The 22,227-nt window shown below is 40.5% G+C and overlaps 1 protein-coding gene across 4 annotated transcripts in view; it reads right to left on the reverse strand.

Moving 5' to 3' along the window:
* Nucleotides 1–22,227, reverse strand: part of CDH7 (cadherin 7) — a 113,758-nt gene that overhangs the window by 84,943 nt on the left and 6,588 nt on the right. For 3 of the 4 annotated variants that reach the window (XM_081205588.1, XM_081205590.1, XM_081205589.1), the window contains exon 2: nt 17,072–17,485. In XM_081205588.1, coding sequence (XP_081061714.1) covers nt 17,072–17,281 — 210 coding nt within the window. In that variant the 5' untranslated portion in view covers nt 17,282–17,485. The remainder of the gene's footprint in view (nt 1–17,071; nt 17,486–22,227) is intronic. The other variant, XM_081205587.1, reaches the window with a different exon arrangement.

The raw sequence follows: 22,227 nt of genomic DNA on the forward strand, positions 1-22,227 counted from the left end.
GGAGGTCACTCAAGCAGTAATGGCCATTGGAAGGTCTGGCTTTGTCAGGAAGGGTCAAAACGTGCACCCTTAGCTACCAAAATAAAATAAAATAAAAGGTATTATTTATACCCTGCCCAACTGGCTGGATTTCCCCAGCCACTCTGGGCAGCTCCCAACAGAATATTAAAAACACAATAAAACATCAAACATTAAAAACTTCCCTAAACAGGGCTGCCTTCAGATGTCTTCTAAAAATCAGATAGTTGTTTATTCCTTTGACATCTGATGGGACGGCATTTCACAGGGTGGGCGCCACTACTGAGAAGACCCTCTGCCTGGTTCCCTGTAGTTTCACTTCTCGCAATGAGGAAACCGCCAGAAGGCCCTCGGTGCCAGAAGGCCCTCGGTGTCCAGGCTGAGCAATGGGGGTGGAGATGCTCCTTTAGGTATACTGGGCCGAGGACATTTAGGGCTTTAAAGGTCAGCACCAACACTTTGAATTGTGCCTGGAAATATACTGGGAACCAATGTAAGTTTTTCAGGACCAGTGTTATATGGTCTCAGTGGCCACTTCCAGTCACCAGTCTAGCTGCCGCATTGGCACCTGCACAACAAACAGGAGGACCAGTTGAATACCCCCAAACTAAACTCCTGCTCTTTCAGTGAGACTGCAAACCTTCCCAGAACTGGCTGTAAATCCAGTCCCGAGTCATATTGCCAACCTGCCAAAAGGAGTTCTGTTTTGCCTGGATTAAGTTAGTGGAACTATATATAACACATGGTGCCTGCATACTAGATGCCAACTGTAACAATATGCCAATGCCTGCTGGTGTAGCACTCTATATGCCTCTTCTGGATCCCAACCCACAGTTTACTTTCATTCCAATGTGTGCTGTAACTCTTACCTGGTTTAGTTCATTTAAAATTAAGTCCTTCCAAGTAAAAATGTTTTGTATAATTTGTACAATATTTAATAATTTTCTTAGCTATTTTATTACTTTGTTACTAGGCCTTTCCAGGTACCGTGAGCATGAGCAAGACTAAATGTTCAACTCTTGAAGAGGAAGGTGGGGAGGTTGTGGCTAAGCCCCTGACCTTCCACATGAAATTATGGGTTGGGTGGGTGGGTGGGGGGAGAAACACTGTAGAATTTTAAGTGGAGAACCCGGGAAAATAAGAATCAGCAAATGCCTTGACTTCAGTGTAAACCACACACCGATACACATTTTGAAACATTTCTCTACTGCATTTTAAAAATCCTATTATTCCGCTGAATATGCATAGCACTAAATAAACATAATCTCCTCACACTCCCACACACATAAGTGAAATTTATTCGCTTAACAAAGCACCTTGTGGCGTTTAAACTGCAAATGAAGACATTAATGGATTAGAATCGAGACAGCGGTGCATTAGCTCTTCTCTCCTAGATCAGTAAAAATGGCATGAATTTGAATCTTGCTATGCCCTACTCTTGGCGTTTCTTGTAAGTTAGCCATGACTGTTAATTGCTAGTGTTAAAGTGGATTTATGTTCCATTAACGACCCAATGGTGAGAAATTACAGAAATGACTTGTGCTGTTATATTTTGGTCCTGTGGGTTTGCTGAATCTTCATTAAGATTCAAATTGTGCAGTCTGAGCAAATCCTGAAACAGCTCAGTGTCTGCCGGAACATTTGTAGCATTATATAGTCTATGCGCCACCAAGAAGATTTGCACACAGTCTTCCTTGATTAGCCACTATAACACAAGCTCAACTTATTTGATGGAAGATACATCATTTTCACACACAAAGGCTTCCAACCATTGATTAAAATTAGAGCTCTGCTCTCTATTCCCTCCACCCCCCCTGTCTTCCCCTCCAAATGAAATGAACTCTGGTTAAGCACAGTGAGCTCCACCTACACCCAGAGGCCGACTTTCTCATCTAATTGAAGGATTGTGATCATGATGACAGTAAGCGAACCAGCTATTTACATTAGTTATTCCATTAACTGCAAACTGAATCAGACTCTTCCCTTTCTCTCCTACCTATACCAAATCTGTCTTCGTTAAAATGACTCCTGCTAATGTACCTGCCATACTTTTGGACAGTGTACATCATCAGCCATCTCCTAAAGGGAGCTGTCATTATAGCTTCTAAAGCAATTTTTAAAATTAAAAAAACACCACAATCTTTCTTCAACCTGAATTTCCCTCAAAGCTTCTGCTATTTGTATAGATTAGAGCCAAAGCTAGCATCACTTACACCCAATGCTGATGACTGATCATTCTGAAGTTTCACTTGACACAGCATGTAAACATTTCCCCTAGATTGTCTAAGCACTCTCCAATCCTAATTGATCCAATTTGCATGTCTCATCCTGGCAGAACTATCTATCGCTTCTACCCATGTGGGCAATGTGATCGTAATGTAATCATTATAAGCACAAAGCATATGGTAGGTTTGCAGGTCTTCCGTCACCCCCTTTCATGGACCCATGTTAAAGCTTTCTATCTCATGACATCTCATCTCTCTCCATTTCTAAAGCACCACCATCTCACTGATTGGCCTTCTGTTACTAATTGTAGCTCACTTTAAATGTGCATCATTTTTATGCAGAAAGCTTCCTAACTTTGGTATTTCACTTTCTTTAGAACAGCTGCTTTAATTTTGCAACCTGCTCATCCAATTTATCTCTAAAGGGCAGTGCGCTGTCTATTGCTGCATTTTGGTCCAGTGGGGGGTGGACGATCAATGGGCTTTGCCAGGACGACTATTGCCCCATTAGCCCCATCCCCAATCTTCTGCTTAAGCACTTGAATTTAAGTCAGCATGCAGTCCAATCCTAGCCACAGTTACTTGGAAGTAAGTTCCGCCAAGATAAACAGAGCTTACTTTCAGGTCAATATGCAGAGGATTTCATCCTAATTAGTCTTGCTGGTGTTAAGAGAGCTAAATGCCCTAAATAAAAGCACTTGGGCATAAATGAGTATTCTGAAGTAAAGTTTCTCCACTCTACTGTAGTTAACCAAGTATGAATAGCCACAGTCAGCCTTTCTCTACCAACAATAGTTCACATTTGGCACACCAGCCTTACTGGTGAAAATAGCTTTGCACAATGGAAGCCAGTTCGCCTTCAACTGATAATACTGACTCTACTAGTATCCCAAGCTGTGTTGTGCATGAAGAGAATTGCCCCATTCAGAGCAGGTTGAATTCAATATCTGTTCTTATATGAAGCACCACCAACAGCATCTCCATCTTGATGTGGGTGAGCTTCTTTAGCCCTCATCCAGTCCATTACTGAACCCCAACAGATTACCACAGCATCTTATGGGGGGGGGGGTTATGTATAGATCAGGTGCTCTGCATTAAATTGATTGCAGTATCTTGCACTTGTACACGTTTCTGACGACACAGATATGGTTATGTTTATTACTGCAATTCATTTACACATCCCGTTCCACCATGTCAACACAACTCCTGGATAATGCTTTGCACAGCCTAAAGCAATGCACTGGTACAGCATTTTCCATGTATAATAGCCTGACTTGAATGTTGTCTAGGTGCAAGAGGTCTTGTATCCATAAACTTTTGCTCTGCACAAACTGGAAACATAAGCATAGCCTCCATTTTAAACTAAAAAGTGTGTGAAACTTCAAGTTTACTTTTTGTGGGGATTGGCATTTCCACTTAGTTGATCTAGTAAAATAAATTATCTCCGCTTCTATTAATTTGTATTCACACCAAAGGCATGCAGCTTATAAGTACAGATTTTATGACACAGCTCTTTGTGACAGTCTCCCCAATTCCAGCCAGTCTTGTAAAAAAGTTATTTGTTTTCAATCATCATGTATCATAACCAGCAACAAAAATTCAGTAAACGGAATTATTACACCTACTGCTCTGAGTTACGAGGAAAGAGAAAAAAGGGTGGCAGTGCAAGGATATAGTTTCTTAAACCTTTCCTTTTATCACCCTTGGAGAAAAAGGAATAGTGAGGACCATTCAAGGTCCAACTTGCAAGAACCCAAGTTGGTTGTAAGGGGAGGGGTGAAAGCATAGCAATGGAGTATAGCCTTACATACAAAAGATTCAGGCTCATTATCTGTCATATTCAATTAAAAATATCAGATTTCAAGTGATGGAAAATATTATGAGACCCTAGAAAGCTGCTGCCAGTAACCAAAAACTGGGCTCCCAGAACCTTCTCAAGGCTTGGAACAAAATCGAATTCATTCTTTATCAATTTGTTCTCAGGTTGTAGTATTGCAATCTCAGTGCCTTTTAATTCCGTGGGTCGCAACTGTAGCTGAGCACAGAGTCCCACTGCAATACCCGCTGCAATCAGTGGGCCACAGGAGGGTGTGGCACAAGAGAAAAAGGAAGATAGGCCTTAACAGCTACTGACCCAAGATGGCTAACATAAGCAAATTCTATCGTTAAACACAAGTGATTTAACTTGACTGTCACACAAAATAAATAAGCTGTATAAGTCATAATTAGTGTATACAGTAGTGGCATTAATGTGTCATTTTAAAAGTTCATAAAAGGCTAACAAAGCTCACTGGACACATTTTATCCTCACCTCTGAAACAACTTCTGATAATGTTGCATTATTTTATTGTTGTTAGCCGCCCTGAGCCCGGCTTCGGCTGGGGAGGGCGGGATATAAATAAATTATTATTATTATTATTATTATTATTATTATTATTATTATTATTATTATTATCCTAAATGCAAAGGGCGCTGAAGATTAAGTTTAGTTTATGACACCTTTCATTGCTGTTGTGGGGATAAAATGCAACATGAACCGTGAACTACAGTGGTACCTCGGGTTAAGTACTTAATTCATTCTGGAGGTCCGTTCTTAACCTGAAACTGTTCTTAACCTGAAGCACCACTTTAGCTAATGGGGCCTCCCGCTGCAGCCGCGCCGCAGGAGCCCAATTTCTGCTCTTATCCTGAAGCAAAGTTCTTAACCCGAGGCAATATTTCTGGGTTAGCAGAGTCTGTAGCCTGAAGCGTATGTAACCTGAAGCGTATGTATACCACTTTGAAAAGTGGCATAAAAATTCTGGTAATCTCAAAAAAAAAAAAATGCAAATATCTGAATTATCCTATTTGTACTTTTTGTTTTCCAGAGAAGTTGAAGCTAATATAAATTCCACTATAGATTATGAACATTTTAAACGATTCTCAGGTTACTCCCTGTGAGTGGAAGCAATGTCACTTAGTGTCATGCATAACAGGCGGGTTTCGTCCTCATCACAATGTTGGCCCTATGTAAATCTCTTTATTTTTCCCAATAAGTCAGCTAAAATAGTGTATACAAGGACTCATATTATAACGAGGGCTAGATTTCGTCCTTATGATCTGTGAGCCATGCTGCAGTCAATTTAGACAGATCTATCCCATAGATCTCAAAAGGAAAAGAATTGTGTTCAAAATTCTCCAAAGAGACTGGTGTTCCAAGGTTTTCAAGTGACTATGCAATGAGAAACCACAATATTTTTTTAACTTGTTCTTCTGCTTGATGGCTCTCAATAAATTCACTGCAAATATATTCTGTCATACTGAAGAACACCTCGCAGGTGACAGAACACAATATTTTTTAATGCTGCTCTTCATCCTTTTTTTTTTAATTACAAACTTTATACTTCTCATCTTAATGATCCAGCTGTGATACTTACCCCAACCTCCTTCTGTTAATCATTGTATAATTTTCCAGAGACATGAATCGCATTCTGAAGCCCATTAGCGCTTCTTGCCATGACATATGGCTCTATTTTGATATCCCATTTGGTTAAAAAAAAAAAGATTTAGGAAAATGCACATAAAAGCTACGGTCAGAGGCCAATCCAACTAGTTAAGTTGTACTGCATCCTATTGAAATCCTCTGAATTGGAAGCATTAATAGTTAATGAAGGACAGCAGCATGCTATTTAGTTAAGATCACTTTCCACTTTTTCTACTGTTTTCTCACTAGTCAGGCACAATTGTGATAAAGGAGTCAATCACAATTAACTTTCATCCCACACTTTCTAGGCACAGATCCATGGTTTAAAGCATCGTGTTCCAAGGGCTCTTTTTGGCCCCAGCACTTTCTCTATGAAATCCCTTCTTTAACATTACTGTAAATTGGAAAAGATGGCAAACTGGGTTTTCTGTGGATTGACATTTGCTCCAGTTTGCAGCAGTAAAGTGTAGATTATCACTGGGAAAGTGCCAGTGGGAAAAAGTGCTTAGACACAGCGCTTTAAAGTGCGGACCTGTTCCTGGAATTCAGAAAGGAGCCCACAATATTATCTGGTTAAGATATGTGTATTAGAAGATGGTGGTGTTTCCTAGTGAAATTTTCAGCAGTTCTGTTGGTAAACTTGATGTATGTGTGTACACACACACATACACACACTCTATCTCCGTGTATTTATGTAAATAACTATTTTAGTACTGAGCCCATTCACCAGAGACCTATACTGGTAATACACAGAAGCAGTAAACGTACTAATCTTACACTCTTATCCAAAATACATAAACTACGGTAAGACCTACTGAAGTCAGTGAGACTTTGTATAGGATGAGAATAGAATAATAACCTACTCACTCCACATTGTATTTCATTAATGTCTAATTACTATTAAGTGTATCCTAAGCATCCCTACATTTAAGCATACATAACTCATTTTAAATGCACAAAATGCTTATAGCCATTAGCACTCATTTCCTTACAGTTCAGTAAGGTCAGTACTGCAATGACATTAATTCAGATTGCCATGCTACAGAAGCCATCTAAAAAGTGATCTGTGTATTCAGAAAACAATCATGTGTACAGACAAATCAATTTGTTTTTTTAAATAACAGTGTAGCATTTTTCACTGCCAAATGATACTTCTTTTAAAACCGAAGAACAGCTTGGATCTTTGGCAGTGGGAAAACAAGAAACAAAGCACTTATTGTGCACGAAAGCTTTCTCCAATGTCAGCATACCAGTTTTTGGATTACAAACCAAGCCCTGTGGCTGTGAAAATGTCACTTGTACAAAGCCAACTAAACCCTCAACTCAAGTAACACATTATGGGTCCAACAAAATCATATCACAGTAGGCCCACTAAAATCAATGGACCTAAGTTCATGATGTCCATTGATTTCACGTGGTTTACTCTAAACATGACTTAGGTGGATTCAACTTTCTGTCTATATTGCAAAGGCTTCATCACAATGTCTATCGAAAAAGGTGCACCAATTCATTCAAAGGAAAAAAATAATATATAAAACATGGTATGGAATCAGAGAGAATGTCATTCCATTAAAGTATGGTATACATTTGTAAAACTACCAGACATACCAGATATATATGAAAATGCTTCATGTAATATAATAACACTGAAGATATCCTCATACATCATATGCTATAGACTATCAATACAATTACCTCTCGGGGGGGTGTATCAGTCTTTCTCCTCACATGACATACATTTTTATAATTGCACTTTAATTACAAGTTCCAGATGTGTGAACTCACTTGAAACATCCTTAGACTGATACTACAACAAAAAGCATATTAATTTCTATCATTCCCTCTAATAACAGACTTGGGTGGTTGAGTGCCAATCAGTTTGGAAGCAAAATGGAGCGATCCAAAAATAATGCATAGTTCTTGCATAGTTATGGGACTCCCTAGGTATATATGTGTTTTTAGAAGAAAAATTATTAAAAACCCCCCAAACCCTGTGTAGTAAAGACTGGTCAGCTACTTGGATATGCCTGAAAAACCGAGGTGTCAGTAAGAGGGGAGGAAGAAGGTGAGCGTTTAGCAGGGGTGCTTAGAGGAAACTAGACTACTCAAGCTCCTAAGAACTTATGCTAAAGTATTCATGAGGAGAAAGGACTAGGTTTGGGGGTGCATATCATGCAGTCAAAAAAAGTCTTCCTTAACTATACAGAGATGAAGGAAGGCAAGGAAAAGGTAAACATTTTCCATCCTGAATTTCCAGAATCAGCCCCTCCCAGCCGCACTATATAGCTATGAAACACACAAGTATTATAACTGTCAGCTAGAACCAAACTTGAGCCATCTAGCACTATGTATCTCAGCAGGGGAATGTGGGAGAGAAGAGAGAAAAGGATTGTTTCCCCACTCCTGAAATTCCCCTCTTCATCTGAAGCCTGAACTGGTTCCTGTCCCAAGCTGGATGAAGCTCAGAGCAAAAGCACTTCTCTAAGGAGGTGAGGATGAACTGAACCATTTTGTCATAGGTTTTATTTGTTCTCGCAAACATGTAATGAAATCCCCAAGCATGACAATAACCCTCTTCAGGCTTTCCGGCATCTGTGTACACTAACACGACAGCGGCATGTGAAGGAATCAGCATGCTAGCACCACTTTCATACTCCGAAAGTTGGAGGGCAGCTGTGTGAAGTCATGGCGCAGACCCCTGCAAAATGAACAGAAGCAAACTCCCAGCTTCAGACTGTTGCTGTCACTTATTGGAGGGCAATGGGGAAAAGGAGAGGCAAGCATGCTCATACACACAAACACACACACAAACACACACTTTAGTGTACAGCACACCAATGCTGGAACACAAAAAGTGGGTGCAAGTCCTCTACAGATTCAAAGGATCCCAAATTCATCCTTCTTTCCTCACCGGGAAAACTGACACATCAACCAATCTCAAAATGAGCTCAAGTTGACTCCATACCAACAATCTGTGGTGTTTCCTAGGAACGTGTTTTTGTTTTGTTTTGTTTTTAAGGCTGTGGTGCTGATAGTACTAACAATCACATGAATCATGTACCACCTTGTCTTCATACATGGACAGCTAAAGATAGTCACAACCAATTCAGTTGCAGAAGGAAGCATCTTGCGTGAAGTGGCCATGATGAGGTTGCAATAGGATTTTGTCTTGGCAGCTTCCCACTCCCAGCTAAACAGCAGATCGACAGAACTGCAGCTTTATTAAAGCGACACTGAGTGGCTGCTCAGAATACCTTCTACTGAATCGGCCATGGACTTTTTAGAAATCAGATCCTCCTAATTGAGGGTCCACGTTGCGTGTAGGCCCAAGGCACTCCATCCCCCCATCCATGGAGGGGGTGGGGGATGAGCCCGAGCACACAGTGGTCCCATGATCACACAACGGCCTGCTGGCCATTCAGAGAGTGGCACTGGCCATTTGGTTTTCACCTACCTCTTAGCAATCGTCACAACTTTGTAAGCTTGGGCAGTTAGGCATTGGCTTAGTGAGTTGTGGGGGAGGGGAGGTGCAACCATCACCTGCCCCTCCAGGTACAAGAGTATTCCGGTAAAGGAATGCACAGGTCTGGATTTCGTCCAAAGTCCACTTGGGGGCCTGGGCCATGCCAGGACCCAGCGGGAACCCCAGGGTGAGCGCCAGTTGATGGCTATCGATGCAGCTCCCTCTTTTGGTGGTTTACCCTTCTAGACTTCCTGCAAGGTGGGCAGGAGTCAGATATAGTTATTGCCAATGCTGAAGCCAATCCCAGAGGGATGCGTGTGGCATTGTGGTTTAAACCACAGAGCCTAGGGCTTGCCGATCAGAAGGTCAGCGGTTCGAATCCCCACGACGGGGTGAGCTCCCATTGCTCGGTCCCTGCTCCTGCCAACCTAGCAGTTTTAAAGCATGTCAAAGAGCAAGTAAATAAACAGGTACCACTCCAGCGAGAAGGTAAACGGTGTTTCCGTGCGCTGCTCTGGTTCGCCAGAAGTGGCTTTGTCTTGCTGGCCACATGACCCGGAAGCTGTACGCTGGCTCCCTCGGCCAGTAAAGCGAGATGAGCACCGCAACCTCAGAGTCATCCACGACTGGACCTAATGGTCAGGGGTACCTTTACCTTTTTAAGCCAATACCACTCACATTTCTGTAATCAATAAAGTTTTGGCCTAAATTTTGCCCATTAATGGTTAAACTGAAATTCTGTGTCAATGTGTTTTTATTATCGTTAGGGGTGTGCCAGGGCCTTGGCGTGCAACAAATTCCACCAGTATTGTTCTCAGAAGTAAATCAAATGTCTTTTCCATGGGTACACTGAGTAGTCCCAAACCCTAAAGATAGTACAAAATAAAGATTAAACAACTGTTACATTAAGCAAGTAGTAGTGTCTGCTGCTTTTTCCCACCTGGAAAAAAAGTTAAGCTTTCTAGGCAAAACAGATGTTTTCTATGTGAGCAAAAATTATGAATACATTTAACTGAATGTTTATAGCAATAGCATCTGATTCTATGTAAAAGCGCACCCTGGGTCTTTAATATTATAATTAGAATGCAAGACAGGTGGGTTATTTGTACTGGTTTGCATTTTTTTATTTAAAAAAACAACTCCAATACAAGAAAACCCATAAATAATTGGGGTCAGAGTCTTAGTGCTTTCATTTATCCATCCTTTTATCAGAGCAAACTAAATATTAATGATAAAGAATCTTAACAGAAAGAGGTTTCACCCACAATGGAAAAGTTCGTGGAAAAACAGGGGTTTGTGGGGAGAGGGATGCAGACACCAAACTGATTATATATAAAATGATATGAGTTTATTGAAGTGAATGCTAACAATCACCCAGTAAGAAGACATTTATTTCTTAATATCGGAGATGGACGATGATGTAAACCACTTCTATTCCTTACTCAGCCACAGTTATGATTTTGCTTTCTTTTATTGATTTGTTCATCTTGATATTTTGCAGTTGTATTTTTTAAAATTAATAAATATTTTTTAAAAATGAAAAAAAAGAGGGAGAGAGAAGCAAACTAGCAATTGGAGCTCTGTCATACTTTTTTCTTGCTCAGTGGAATAAAACCCTCAGCTAAAATCTCCTATGAATCAGCAGAAAGTATACTGGATTTCCTATCAGAGAATGTTATATCTCACTGCAGCAAAAGCAAAGTTGCTTTAGGGCTTTACCTCTCATCTTCAACCCCATGTATGAAAAATGGAAAAATGAAAGTCCTCCAACACACAACTGATATGAAGGCCAATCAAATCAATATCATTAGAGACACATTAGTACATTACTGCTTGATACACGAGTATAAAAAATGGTGAAAGTCAACTAAGCTTTGTAATTTTTCATCTAAATATGTTGTTGATTTATTAATTAATACATCTTTTTCTAGCAAAACAGAATGATGAAGCAGGTTATTGCTGTTCTGCTTAAGGTAAATCATTCTTTAAAATAAATATAATACAACTAAAGGTACCAGCTTGTTAGTTTAAAAGATTATGTAAAATTCACATGCACAGCTCGGTATGCACCAATCTGTCCATTTTCGTTCTCTCTGTTTCTAACTTTTCCTATCTTAAATTCTGTTCTCTATATTCCTGCAGCAACTTGCAAATTTTGTTGAAAAACTCGTGAAAAATTTTGTACATTGCTTTCACTAATGCATGCATTTTTGTACACACTGTTTCAGCTTGAGAACTGCATCACAAAATTCATAAAAGCACAAATATAGAAAGATAGCTTGCTAGTTTTGAGAAGCGCAAATTAGATAGCTTCCCATTAAAATGCAAACAAAATTGAATTTCTTCCCCATCTCTATACAACACCTCACAAAACCTTTGAACTTCTGGTTCAAAACTATCCTTTAGACTTTTGGCACACTGTGTGCTCCCCTTCAACACTCCTTTGCATATCCACTTATTTTCTGCAAACAGTAGAGATGCCCACTCCTGTTCTCTCCTACATACAGTGGTACCTCGGTCTACAAACTTAATCTGTTCCGGAAGTCCGTTCTTAAACCAAAAACCATTATTAAACTGAGGTGTGCTTTCCCTAATGAGGCCTCCCACCACTGGTGCCCTTCCACTGTTTTGATTCCGTTCTTAGACTGATGTTCACAAGCCGGGACACTACTTCCAGTTTTGCAGAGTTCGTAAACTGAAGAGTTCGTAAACAGGGCTGTTCTTAAACCGAGGTACCACTGTACTTAGATACCTCCACCACCACTTCCGACTAGGATGTATTCCTTATTGATAAGTGAGATTTAGAATTCCCATCTTCACCACCAAGTGATCCCAGGGCAGAAGTGCATATCCTCAATTTTGAAAAACGGGGAAAAAAACAAAACCCATATCATATAACCACATTACTTTTAAAATGATTGTGGACTCTTTATCAGAAGAAGAATAGGGGGAGTATGACCCAGTTATTTTTACTTGATCTCTCAGTGGCTTCATCAAGGTATCCTTCTGAGCAGGCTTAGAAGGGTGAGTATTGGAAGCTCTGTTTTACAGTGGCTCCAATCCTACCTATGGGGTTGGTTTCAGAATATAACATTGGATGATTATCTTTTGGCTCCCTAGCTGAGGGATGCTACAGAGTACCATCTTCTTCCCAGTGCTGTTTAACACCCACATGAAGCCATTGAGATCAGTTATTAGGAGATTTGTGTTGTCAATAATCTCCTCTACTTTTCTGCAACTGATATGATTCAGTTGAGACCATGCAAACATTGCACCAATGCCTAGACTCAGTGGTGAGCTGGATGATGACCCATAAACTGATTTTCATTCCTGGCAATAGCAAGAAACTATGGGTGAATAGTTCCTGAATCCTGGATATTGGTCCACTGGATATTGGTTTTGTATGGGGTTGTATGCCCGCTGAAAGAGCAGGTTCATAATCTGGGGGTGCTTCAGCATCCATCTTTGTTGCTAGAGGCCCAGGTGACCTCAGTGGCTAGCAGTGCCTTTTTCAGCTCTGGTTGGTTCACCAGCGACAGTTCTTTTAGACAGAGATGACATGGCCACTGTACTCCATGCTATGGTAACTTGCAGTTTAGAATAATGCAATGTACTCTACATGAGGTTGCCTTTGAAGACAACTCAAAAATGTCAACTGTTCCAAAATGCAGCAGCCAGATTCCCCCCCCCCCATGTCCCCTGGACATAACACCTGGTTTAAAACAGCTGCAACTGGTTGCCAGTTCATGTCACATTAGTGCTCACAATAGTATTTAAGATCCTATGCAATACAGGCCCCAAATATCTGAACAACCAGAACCTCCTGTATTGATCCTCATGGGTGCTGAGATTGACAGCACGGCCCTTTGGTAGTTCCTCTGCCCTGAGGTTTAGGGGGTGGCAGCCCAAGAGAGGGCATTTTCTGTGGCAGCCTGTAAGTTGTGAGACTCCCACCCCACAGAGATGTGTCTTGCATCTTCATTATACAGCTTCCAGCAAAAGCTGAAGACGCGCCTCTTTACCCTGGCTTTTGACACCTGAGGATGTATTAGGGACCCACTTTAATTTTGGTGATTGTAAGTTGTTTAAAACTGTTTTTACTATCATGTGTCAATGCTGTAAGCTGCCCTGGGACCTTAGGGTGATGGGCCAGTAACTAATAATAATAATTATAATAGGCCTGGTGCTTTAATTCTGATTTCACCCAGTGATTTTTTTAGTTCTGACTTTCATTCACTACTGACAGCTGAAGTCCTTCTTCGTAAAGTATATCTCAATCTGGCTACATAAATGGTATTCTTTTAAAGAGGCATTTCTTCAAAACGTGGTGGAGTCAGCGGTGTTCTAACAATAACCACAATGGGATCTTGTACAACACAACTCCTTCCTGGGCTCCTTGTACGATCTCATCAGAAACATCTTGTTAGGATGCACCTGTCAGTGATCTGCAAACCAGTAATAGAGACTCTGTGTATCTGGGGATGGGGAAAAGGGTTTCTTTTTTAAAGATGAATCCTTTCTTCTAGTTAGAGAGATAGATTCGTAATAAGAAGACCAGGGAATAGCTGTTTGTTTTCATCTATAATCATCTCATTATAGGCAATTTTAATCACTTGCACTTAACAATCAGTTGCACTTAATAATGATCAGTCATTTGAAATGCTATTTTTATCAGTTTCCCTTGATCAAATAAATAGAGACTTGCAGTTTTTTGGGGGAAGGGGGAGTCTATACACATGCACACACATGCTATCCAAACTTCATCTCCATATCTCTCCTATTTCTTCCCCACTGTCTTTTGTCAGTCTGTCACTAAAGGACTACAGAACAGAGATATGACAGCAAATCAGGGATAGTATATTCAATCACAATCAAAGTCTTTGGAAAAGGCACACCATAAGCCTTACAGAGAAAGTGATGGCCTAGAGCACAGTGTATTGTCAGAGGCCTGGAAGCACTTTAGAGCTGTGAAAGGTGTGGCAGGGGCAGCGGGGGGAATAAGTATCTGAACTGCTGTCTTGATGAGAACTCTGCCTGGCGCTGATTACCTTGGGAAGAAAAGATGCTTAAAACCAAAGTAAAGAGAAACAGTGCTTGCCACATGTGTTTCATTATGATAATGCTTTGGATGGAACACTACATTTTGATCAGGAGGGAGAACTAACAAAATCCTAGGTATCTGGAACTACCCTATGTGCAAAGATAGGATTTCACAGTTGCTGGACTCCAAAAACCAGTTTGGGCAGCTGAAGTTAGCACAAGCATAATCAATGTGCAGAGATTATTCTACGTCCTTCACCACTATTAAAACTTTGCTAAGCAAGGTGCTGAACATAAGAATGGCCTTTCTATTTGGACCAAGCCCAGCATTCTGGACTTATATTTACTGACAGATTATATAATAGAATTGTAGGGTTGAAAGGGACCACAAGGCTCCTCTAGCCCAACCTCCTGTGATGCCAGAATATTTTGCCCAACATGGGGCTCAAACCCATGAACGACAGAGCTACCCAAGCATATGATAGCTATATAATCCAGATCTGGAAGTGAATCTGATATTTGCAGCTTGGGCACATCACACCATTGTGAACTGACTTATTACCCTGCCACTGATCTGAATATGGGAACTTTGGATTCAAAGGGAGGCAGGTAAGAAGGTAATCTGTCCATTTTAGGTTCCAAGTTTTACTTTAGAAATTCTGGTGGAAACTGGGAGCTATTGAAATGCCGAGCTCATTGCTTCAGGAGAATTCTTATCAGTATTCTGTCCAAAGCAAATAAATTAAAGAACATTAGGGTTGCATGGTTAAGCAGTCAAACAAAATATGGAAATTCCCATAATATGGTTGCATGCACATCTTTAGCTCTGCCTGCCTGTGTACATGGATTTCCATACAGACTTTAATTACAGTATTTCTCAAATAATATAACAGTGTGTGATATTTCTCCTTCTCCTTCAGCTTCAGACACACATGCACAGAATCCGAGAGTGCCATTCGCTATTATTTGTATGCCAAACAATCCCCACTGAAAAACAAAAAAGCACAAAGTAATCCATTTTCACCCAGCATGCTCTACAATAACAACAAACATTTGCAGCTCGTCTGCTTCCAAGTCACCTACCCCTTCCTAAATATTGCCAATGTATGTGCAATCAGCCAAATGAGCTCAGCAATTAAATGCTTCATTCCCTACTCAAGCTAAAAGCTGGTTCATAATGCAGTATACCTGCCACAGTTCCACCTTTTTTTTTAGCTACTGTGATTGCAGGAACAACTAAGGCTGCCAAGAAGTTGTGTGTGTGCATTCATGGAGAGCTCAGCTCATGCATTATGTTTGCCTTCCCCAACATGGTGCTCCCTCAAATGCTGATGGACTTCAACCCCCACCTGCACTAGCCAACATGGCCAATGGTCAAGGATGATGGGTTCAACATCTGGAGGGCTGAACATTGGAGAAAGCTTTCTTATGTTATGGTTTGGTATGGGAGAACTAAATGGATCCTCAGGTAATGTGTGAACTGTGGAAATGGAACAAGTATCCCAGAAATAGCAAGAGGTTTGTGGACAACATCACAAATCCATGGGGGCGGGGAGAAAGTGGTGCTGAGCAAATGTGATGTGAAGCAATTAATTGGAAGCTACTGAAATACCAAGCTCATTTCCTCAGAAGAATTCTTACCAATATTCAGTTCAAAGCAAACAAATTAAATGATGTTATTCAATTGCACAGCATGGGGGAAAGACATGAGGATGCAACTCTGGTCTTTGCATCTATTACTTTATCCAGTGATGTTCCTTAAAGTGCTATCCAAAAAGGTCAATTCCATAAGAAAAGGCAAATGCTTGAAAATCTAATAGCTGTAAAACAGCCATTTAAACAATCTGTTATTCCCTAAATATAAGAACATAAGAAGAAGCCTGCCTATTTAGTCCAGTATCCTGGCTCCCTCAAGAGCTAACTAGATGCATCCGGGAAGCCCATAAGAAGGGTCTGCCTCATTGTTCTTCCCTAACCACTAGTACTGCTTCTTATCCTGGAGGAATCATACAGCCATTGTGTCTAGTAACTCTATCCTCCATTAATATAAGTAACCTCCTGCTTTAGGGAATCTTAATTATCTAAACAGCCTCATTTCTGGAAATAAAGAAATCTTATTACAAAACTGAATCTATATATTATGTACTAAGAAATCTAACTTCTGATGTTTTTCTTCTCTGATTCTTTCATATTACATTGTTTAAGACTGGGATCCTTAATTCAACATTAATTCAGTGACACCTCTGTATATGATTGCACTGTACATCCCCCTTTAAAGTCATCTAAATTGGTGGTCATCACCACATCATCTGGAAGTGAATTCCACAGTTTAACTGTGGTTCAATTCCTCCCAAGGGGAGGCTTCAGAAAGCTTAGAGGCAGATTAGTATAGAACCCCAGAGGTAAATTTTATCTTCCAAGTCAGGCTTTGAAAGTGGCACTTTGGGAAACATAAGACCTTTTGAGACAGTTTCTGCTCAAGCCAAACACATTTATTTTCCATTAAGGCCCACAAACCCTTGCAATTGCTTTCCTGATCCCACTGGCCAAGGGGCCGAGCATATTTCACAAAAGGTTCAGTGTCACTGTCATGGATACTAACAGTAGTGCCAGAGGTACCAATGGGGCTGAAGATTTTACACAGGTCTACCAGTGTGAGTGAAAATGGAAAGGTAGCAACAAACAAGAATCACACTTGAGGGATTTGTAGCATAAGGCCCAAGTCTTCTGAAATAAATGAATCTTACTTCCAAGTAGATGTCTCTTTACCACAACTTATTCTACAATAATTCATGATCACAATTTTAGTGGCTTCTGACAGACAAGTATCTCTGCCGTAGGACATTTGATCAGATCTCCTACCTTTCCTACATAGAGGGGATCATTTCCCATGTATTCCTCCAGCACGAAGAACTGATTCCACACCCAGCTGCGTTTGGTTCGTGATCTCCCAGATTGGAAATAGGGCTTTGACCTGGATCTAGGGAGTTCTGTTTGACTCATCCCAGAAAGACAGAGGAAAAGAGCTATTATCTGCAAAAAATGGCAGAACTCCACCTTGCCAAACTTCATTTTTTCTTCTTCTCCCTGTGTGAGGAAAATAAAAAATAAAAAACCTTGACAAGAGAGAGTGGGCACAGTTCCAGTTGGCTTAGTAGCTGTAGCCTCCAGCAGGATGTCAGCTGGGAGTCCAGAGATAATAATTTGTGGAGTGTTCGATTAAAAAAGGTCTCCACTACTGAATAGCCTTCACAAGAGAAATGGTGTAAGAGGCACCTATAAAGGAAAAACAGAAAAGAACTGTTGTCAGAATTATTTCTTGGTAAATTACATTTCTTTCAGCTTTCATTTGCTACAACTTGTACTTTACATTTCGCCCACCAAAAGGAAGTGAGATGCAATATTTTGGCATTCTGGGTGCTTTTTCCTTTGATTACTGTTATTGAGCAATGGCTAAGTGTATCTATGTTTGAGAAAGAGAAAGACTGAGAGTATTTCTTTTTACTAGCAGAGAGCCTGTCAGGATTATGTCCTGAATTTAGGAATGGCCTCTACTGCCCCTTGGCAGTTCTAGCGAACACTTTGCAGGTGCAGTGAAGAAGGGCCTCTGAAGAGGCATGAACATGATAGGTAGGTTCATATGGCAGGATATCTACAGTTTCTAAGATATCCTGGTCCAAAGCCATTTAGGGCTTTAATGGTCAAAACCAGCACCTGCAGTATGAGACTTGGAAGAAGGTAATTTTGGGTGGGTAGTTGACTCCTTGGCCTGCAATCCTCTGCCATCAGGAAAGAGTATTTCATCCCATAGACATATGCTTTCTAGGCTGGACACATTGGTAGTGACACCCTCTCAACTATTTCTAAGCACATGCTGCTCCTGCAATGTTACAGTAATGTTATACCAATGTCACAGGCAGATGCTCTGCCACTAATATTTAGCATCAGAGTGCTAATCCTATTGTTTTACAACAAGAGCTGTAAACCTAAACATTATCACAAGGAAATCTATTTCAGCGGACTGGAGCTGACACCTGAGTAAACATATTTAAGATTTAAAATAAAGTATGTGGTTAGTTGCCATTGTGCTGTATTCTTAAAGAACACAGTACAATGTTGGACCTTGGTTGAAGTAACATACAAAGCACAGGGCAACCTTGAGACTGTCATTATATCTCAGCCTATATTACTACCCTGGACTGTTGATAAAATAAAATGGAGGTGGATTGGGGGTGATACATATAACACTGTGAACCACTGAGCGAAAGGGTGGCATGAAAATATAATACAGAAATGAAGCACTTGCTTTTTCTTGGAATAGCTCCATCAACTTTAGTACCAATTAGTCAACCAACACATGCCTCCTTTGTGCAATGTTTGCGATGTGTCTGTAATATGCAAATAGTCTGTAATGCAATATGGTGGCTTCAGGTGGATGGAACATAGTAACCTAAGCAACCATTTGTCTTATAAAATGTGCCCCCTCTCTCTGCATATGCTTCTCAAACCTAACTCAAAGCAGGAAGAAGAAGAAGAAGAGTTTGGATTTGATATCCCGCCTTTCACTCCCTTTAAGGAGTCTCAAAGCGGCTAACATTCTCCTTTCCCTTCCTCCCCCACAACAAACACTCTGTGAGGTGAGTGGGGCTGAGAGACTTCAAAGAAGTGTGACTGGCCCAAGGTCACCCAGCAGCTGCATGTGGAGGAGCGGAGACGCGAACCCGGTTCCCCAGATTACGAGACTACCGCTCTTAACCACTACACCCTTTCAATGATCTCTTTATTTTCCTTTTTTCCTTTTTCTTTTTATAGCATTGTTATGCTATATGGCAAGTTGAATGTTTAGAACTTCTCTCAAGTGGAATGATTATATTGTAGGTCTTTGTTTGTTTGCTTGTTTGTTTTTGGCAGGGGCAGCCAAAGTGAGGTAGCCAAAGTAATGCTCTCCAGATGCTGTTTAACTCCAATTCCCATCAGTCCCATCAAGCAACCGTCAGGGATGATGATAACTGTAGTCCAACAATGTTAAGAGGGCAACAGGTTGTCTATCCCTGCTTTAAATAGTAAGTGCTAGTTGGCAGGCCAGACCAGGCCCAGAAAGTATCAAAAAGCAAAAGCCTAACCAAGGTGCTGTTGATTTAATTATAGCACATTAGGATGTCTTAGGGGCAGGGACCAGTTCTGCTCCTCTAGCTGTGGAAGTCACACAGGAAGCAGGTGTGGCTGTTGATACTCCAGTGGCCCCAGCAACAAGTGAAGCATTTGCATCCCAACAATGGAATTGCCCAGGGTGACATTCACAATCTTTCAGTTCTTTCAGCTGTGATGCTCCTTTGCAATACTCTTCAAAAGGTACACAAGAACCATAACACAAATAAAAGCATTTCTGATTACAGAATCCATTTAATGCCTTTTTATAGTACTTCCTTGTAGCAGAAGGTCTCTGCTTAAGAGGCTGGTGTGATAAACTACAACCCAACTGTATATGCTAACTAAGCAGTAGCAATTTATAAGTCTTCCTACTTAAAACATCAGTGCTTCATTCTGTAAGGCAGAGAGAGAGAGAATATATTAGGTTAATGATCCCAATAACCTTAAAATACCAGGTTGGGCAGGAAGAAATGCTGGGGGAAGATTTTGCTTCTACTGAATCACCAAAATATTAAACCGCCATCAGCCAATCAGTCAGCACAAATGTGTGAATGGTTATACATATACATATACCAGTTATGGAGATCAACATGAAAATGATATCAAAAGTTATATTACTGATATGATAACTGCAGCAATTGTTGGCGACTTGAAGCTGAGAAACAACTAACATCACAATCACCAAATGATGAGTCATGTTGGATCCCTCCCCCCGCCCCGGCCACCCCACTTCTAAACACCTCAGGCAATTATTCAGCAACAGAGAGGCAAGTTGGCAGTTGTTAAGCCTATCATGGATTGCCAATAGTCTGGCCTTTCACTTGCAGTGTCTATCTTTTAAACAGAATGATGAAATCAACCTGGAGTTTCTAATTAAACCACAGCTTTAAATAAGACTTCACAATTCAACACAAAAGAGATGTCACTTTGTTTCTTTCCAACTAAATTCATGGGTAAACACTGAGATGTCTTTAAAAAGTGCAAGAATGAGGGTGGCTCAATTCAGATATCATAACAAACTATGGACTGCATTAATAAAGGTTATTAAGCTATGGTTAAGCGTCCAAGCATACAGGAAAATTGTGATTTTTGATTTACAGTTGCTTCTCTGCTTTTATGACTTCCGCCTTTTGTTTTCCATTTGCTCAGTGCTTCTGTTTCTATAAGGTACCTTGCCCAACAGCCACAACTATAGTTGCAATTATAGTTTGTCAATTCAGGTACAATAACAAACCATAGTAAACACAATATACAAACCATGTTGTTGTTTTTATTATACTTATTTCCTGATGGGTCTCAAGATGCTTTTGCAAATCTATTTCAAATCATGTTTGGTTTGCTGGCTGATAGAAGCCATGGTTTGTCCAGACATCCTACCAAATTCAGTTTCCCTAACCTTGACATGGTTTAACGGCTGAACAGTGCCTGTTTCTGCATCCTTCCATTACCGTTCTAACCACACAGATCCAGCTTAGTTGTAGTAGCCATCTGATATTGATAAACTGTCAGCTTCCTTCAGAAAGGCAACAGATTGTTATTTAACAGGGATAAAAATACCAGCTCAATTTTCATAAGAAATGTCAGTAAAACATTTGCAATATGTTAGGGCCTCTTTTCAAAGCACTTTGAAATGTCTTGCTCCCAGGAAACATTTATACTCGAGGATTGCCGTAACCTTTATTGTGACAAAAAAAAAAAAGCTGCTATCCTTTCCTCTAAACCTGAAGAAGAGCGTGAAAATTGCCATGTGGAGAGCCACTATAATCCAAAGGCACAGCCATAAGCAGCAAACAGTCAAGAGCTTACCCACAGCCACCAGTGTGGAGCTATCAGAAACAAAGGGCTGCTGAAGGAAATGGCAGTCTCGTGTCGTTGCTTCCCCTCCATGGCATGTGTTTTCCAGTTACATCATATCTGACATAATTTTGCTAAGCATTAGCACCGCTTCACTTTATTGGCGGCGGCTGGCAGGGAACATGCAGTGTAAAGAAATCAGGCTCTGATGTAAATTGAACTATATATTGCAAAGGACATGGGGACAAATATTGCAACGTTTTGGCTGGCAGCCCTGTGTTTATTATCATGGCTGCATAAACACTATATATTTAAACCACATATTGAAACCCCCAAAGAGTCCTGGAAACTCTAGTCAGTGTTAGAAACTCATATACAATCTAATCACTAAATGACGCCTTAAACTTGGGTTACGGTCGCCACCATGAAATGTCTGAGTGCTGTTTTTGTTTGTTGTTTTGCAGTGGACTTTATTGTTGTTGTTGCTGCTGCTGTTATTATTTTCATTTCTACAGTGCTTTATGTTTCAAAGAACGAATCTCAAAGTAGTTTACAACACATGAAAACATCAAATAAAACAATCTGGAATAAAACAAATTCAAGTTTCAATGAAAATATTTCAGGTCCTTCTCTAAGTGACACTTTGTTTTCCCCAGTCGTCAACCTTGCATCTAGAGATCGCCACCTGGTTGCAATTGGACCTGTGTCATTTGCAAAATGCATCTGGTGACTGGCTAATTTTGAGCACTAACTGTAGTTTAAGAGTGCTGGTTCCCAGGATCCGGGATGGTGGATGGGGGGTCATGTGTTTTAGACGTGCTTTAAATATATGATGTGTACACATTACATATATACTATCACCGTGGCATAGTAAGAAACCTTGCAGACCTTTTCATGGTAACAGAGGTCATCAATAACTCCCCTTAGCACAATGCTAAATATCTAAAAGAAGAGTTATACAAAACCACCAGAACCTTGAGCCAGATACAGTCTTGGGAAGGGGGCATCTATGCAGTTCTGGTGTCAGATCCACAGGGAGTGACTTTTTGGGGGGATACCTGAAGAAAATAAAC

This window comes from Podarcis bocagei (genome assembly GCF_964188305.1).
Source record: "Podarcis bocagei genome assembly, chromosome: 8".
In the NCBI taxonomy this organism is placed as follows: Eukaryota; Metazoa; Chordata; class Lepidosauria; order Squamata; family Lacertidae; genus Podarcis; species Podarcis bocagei.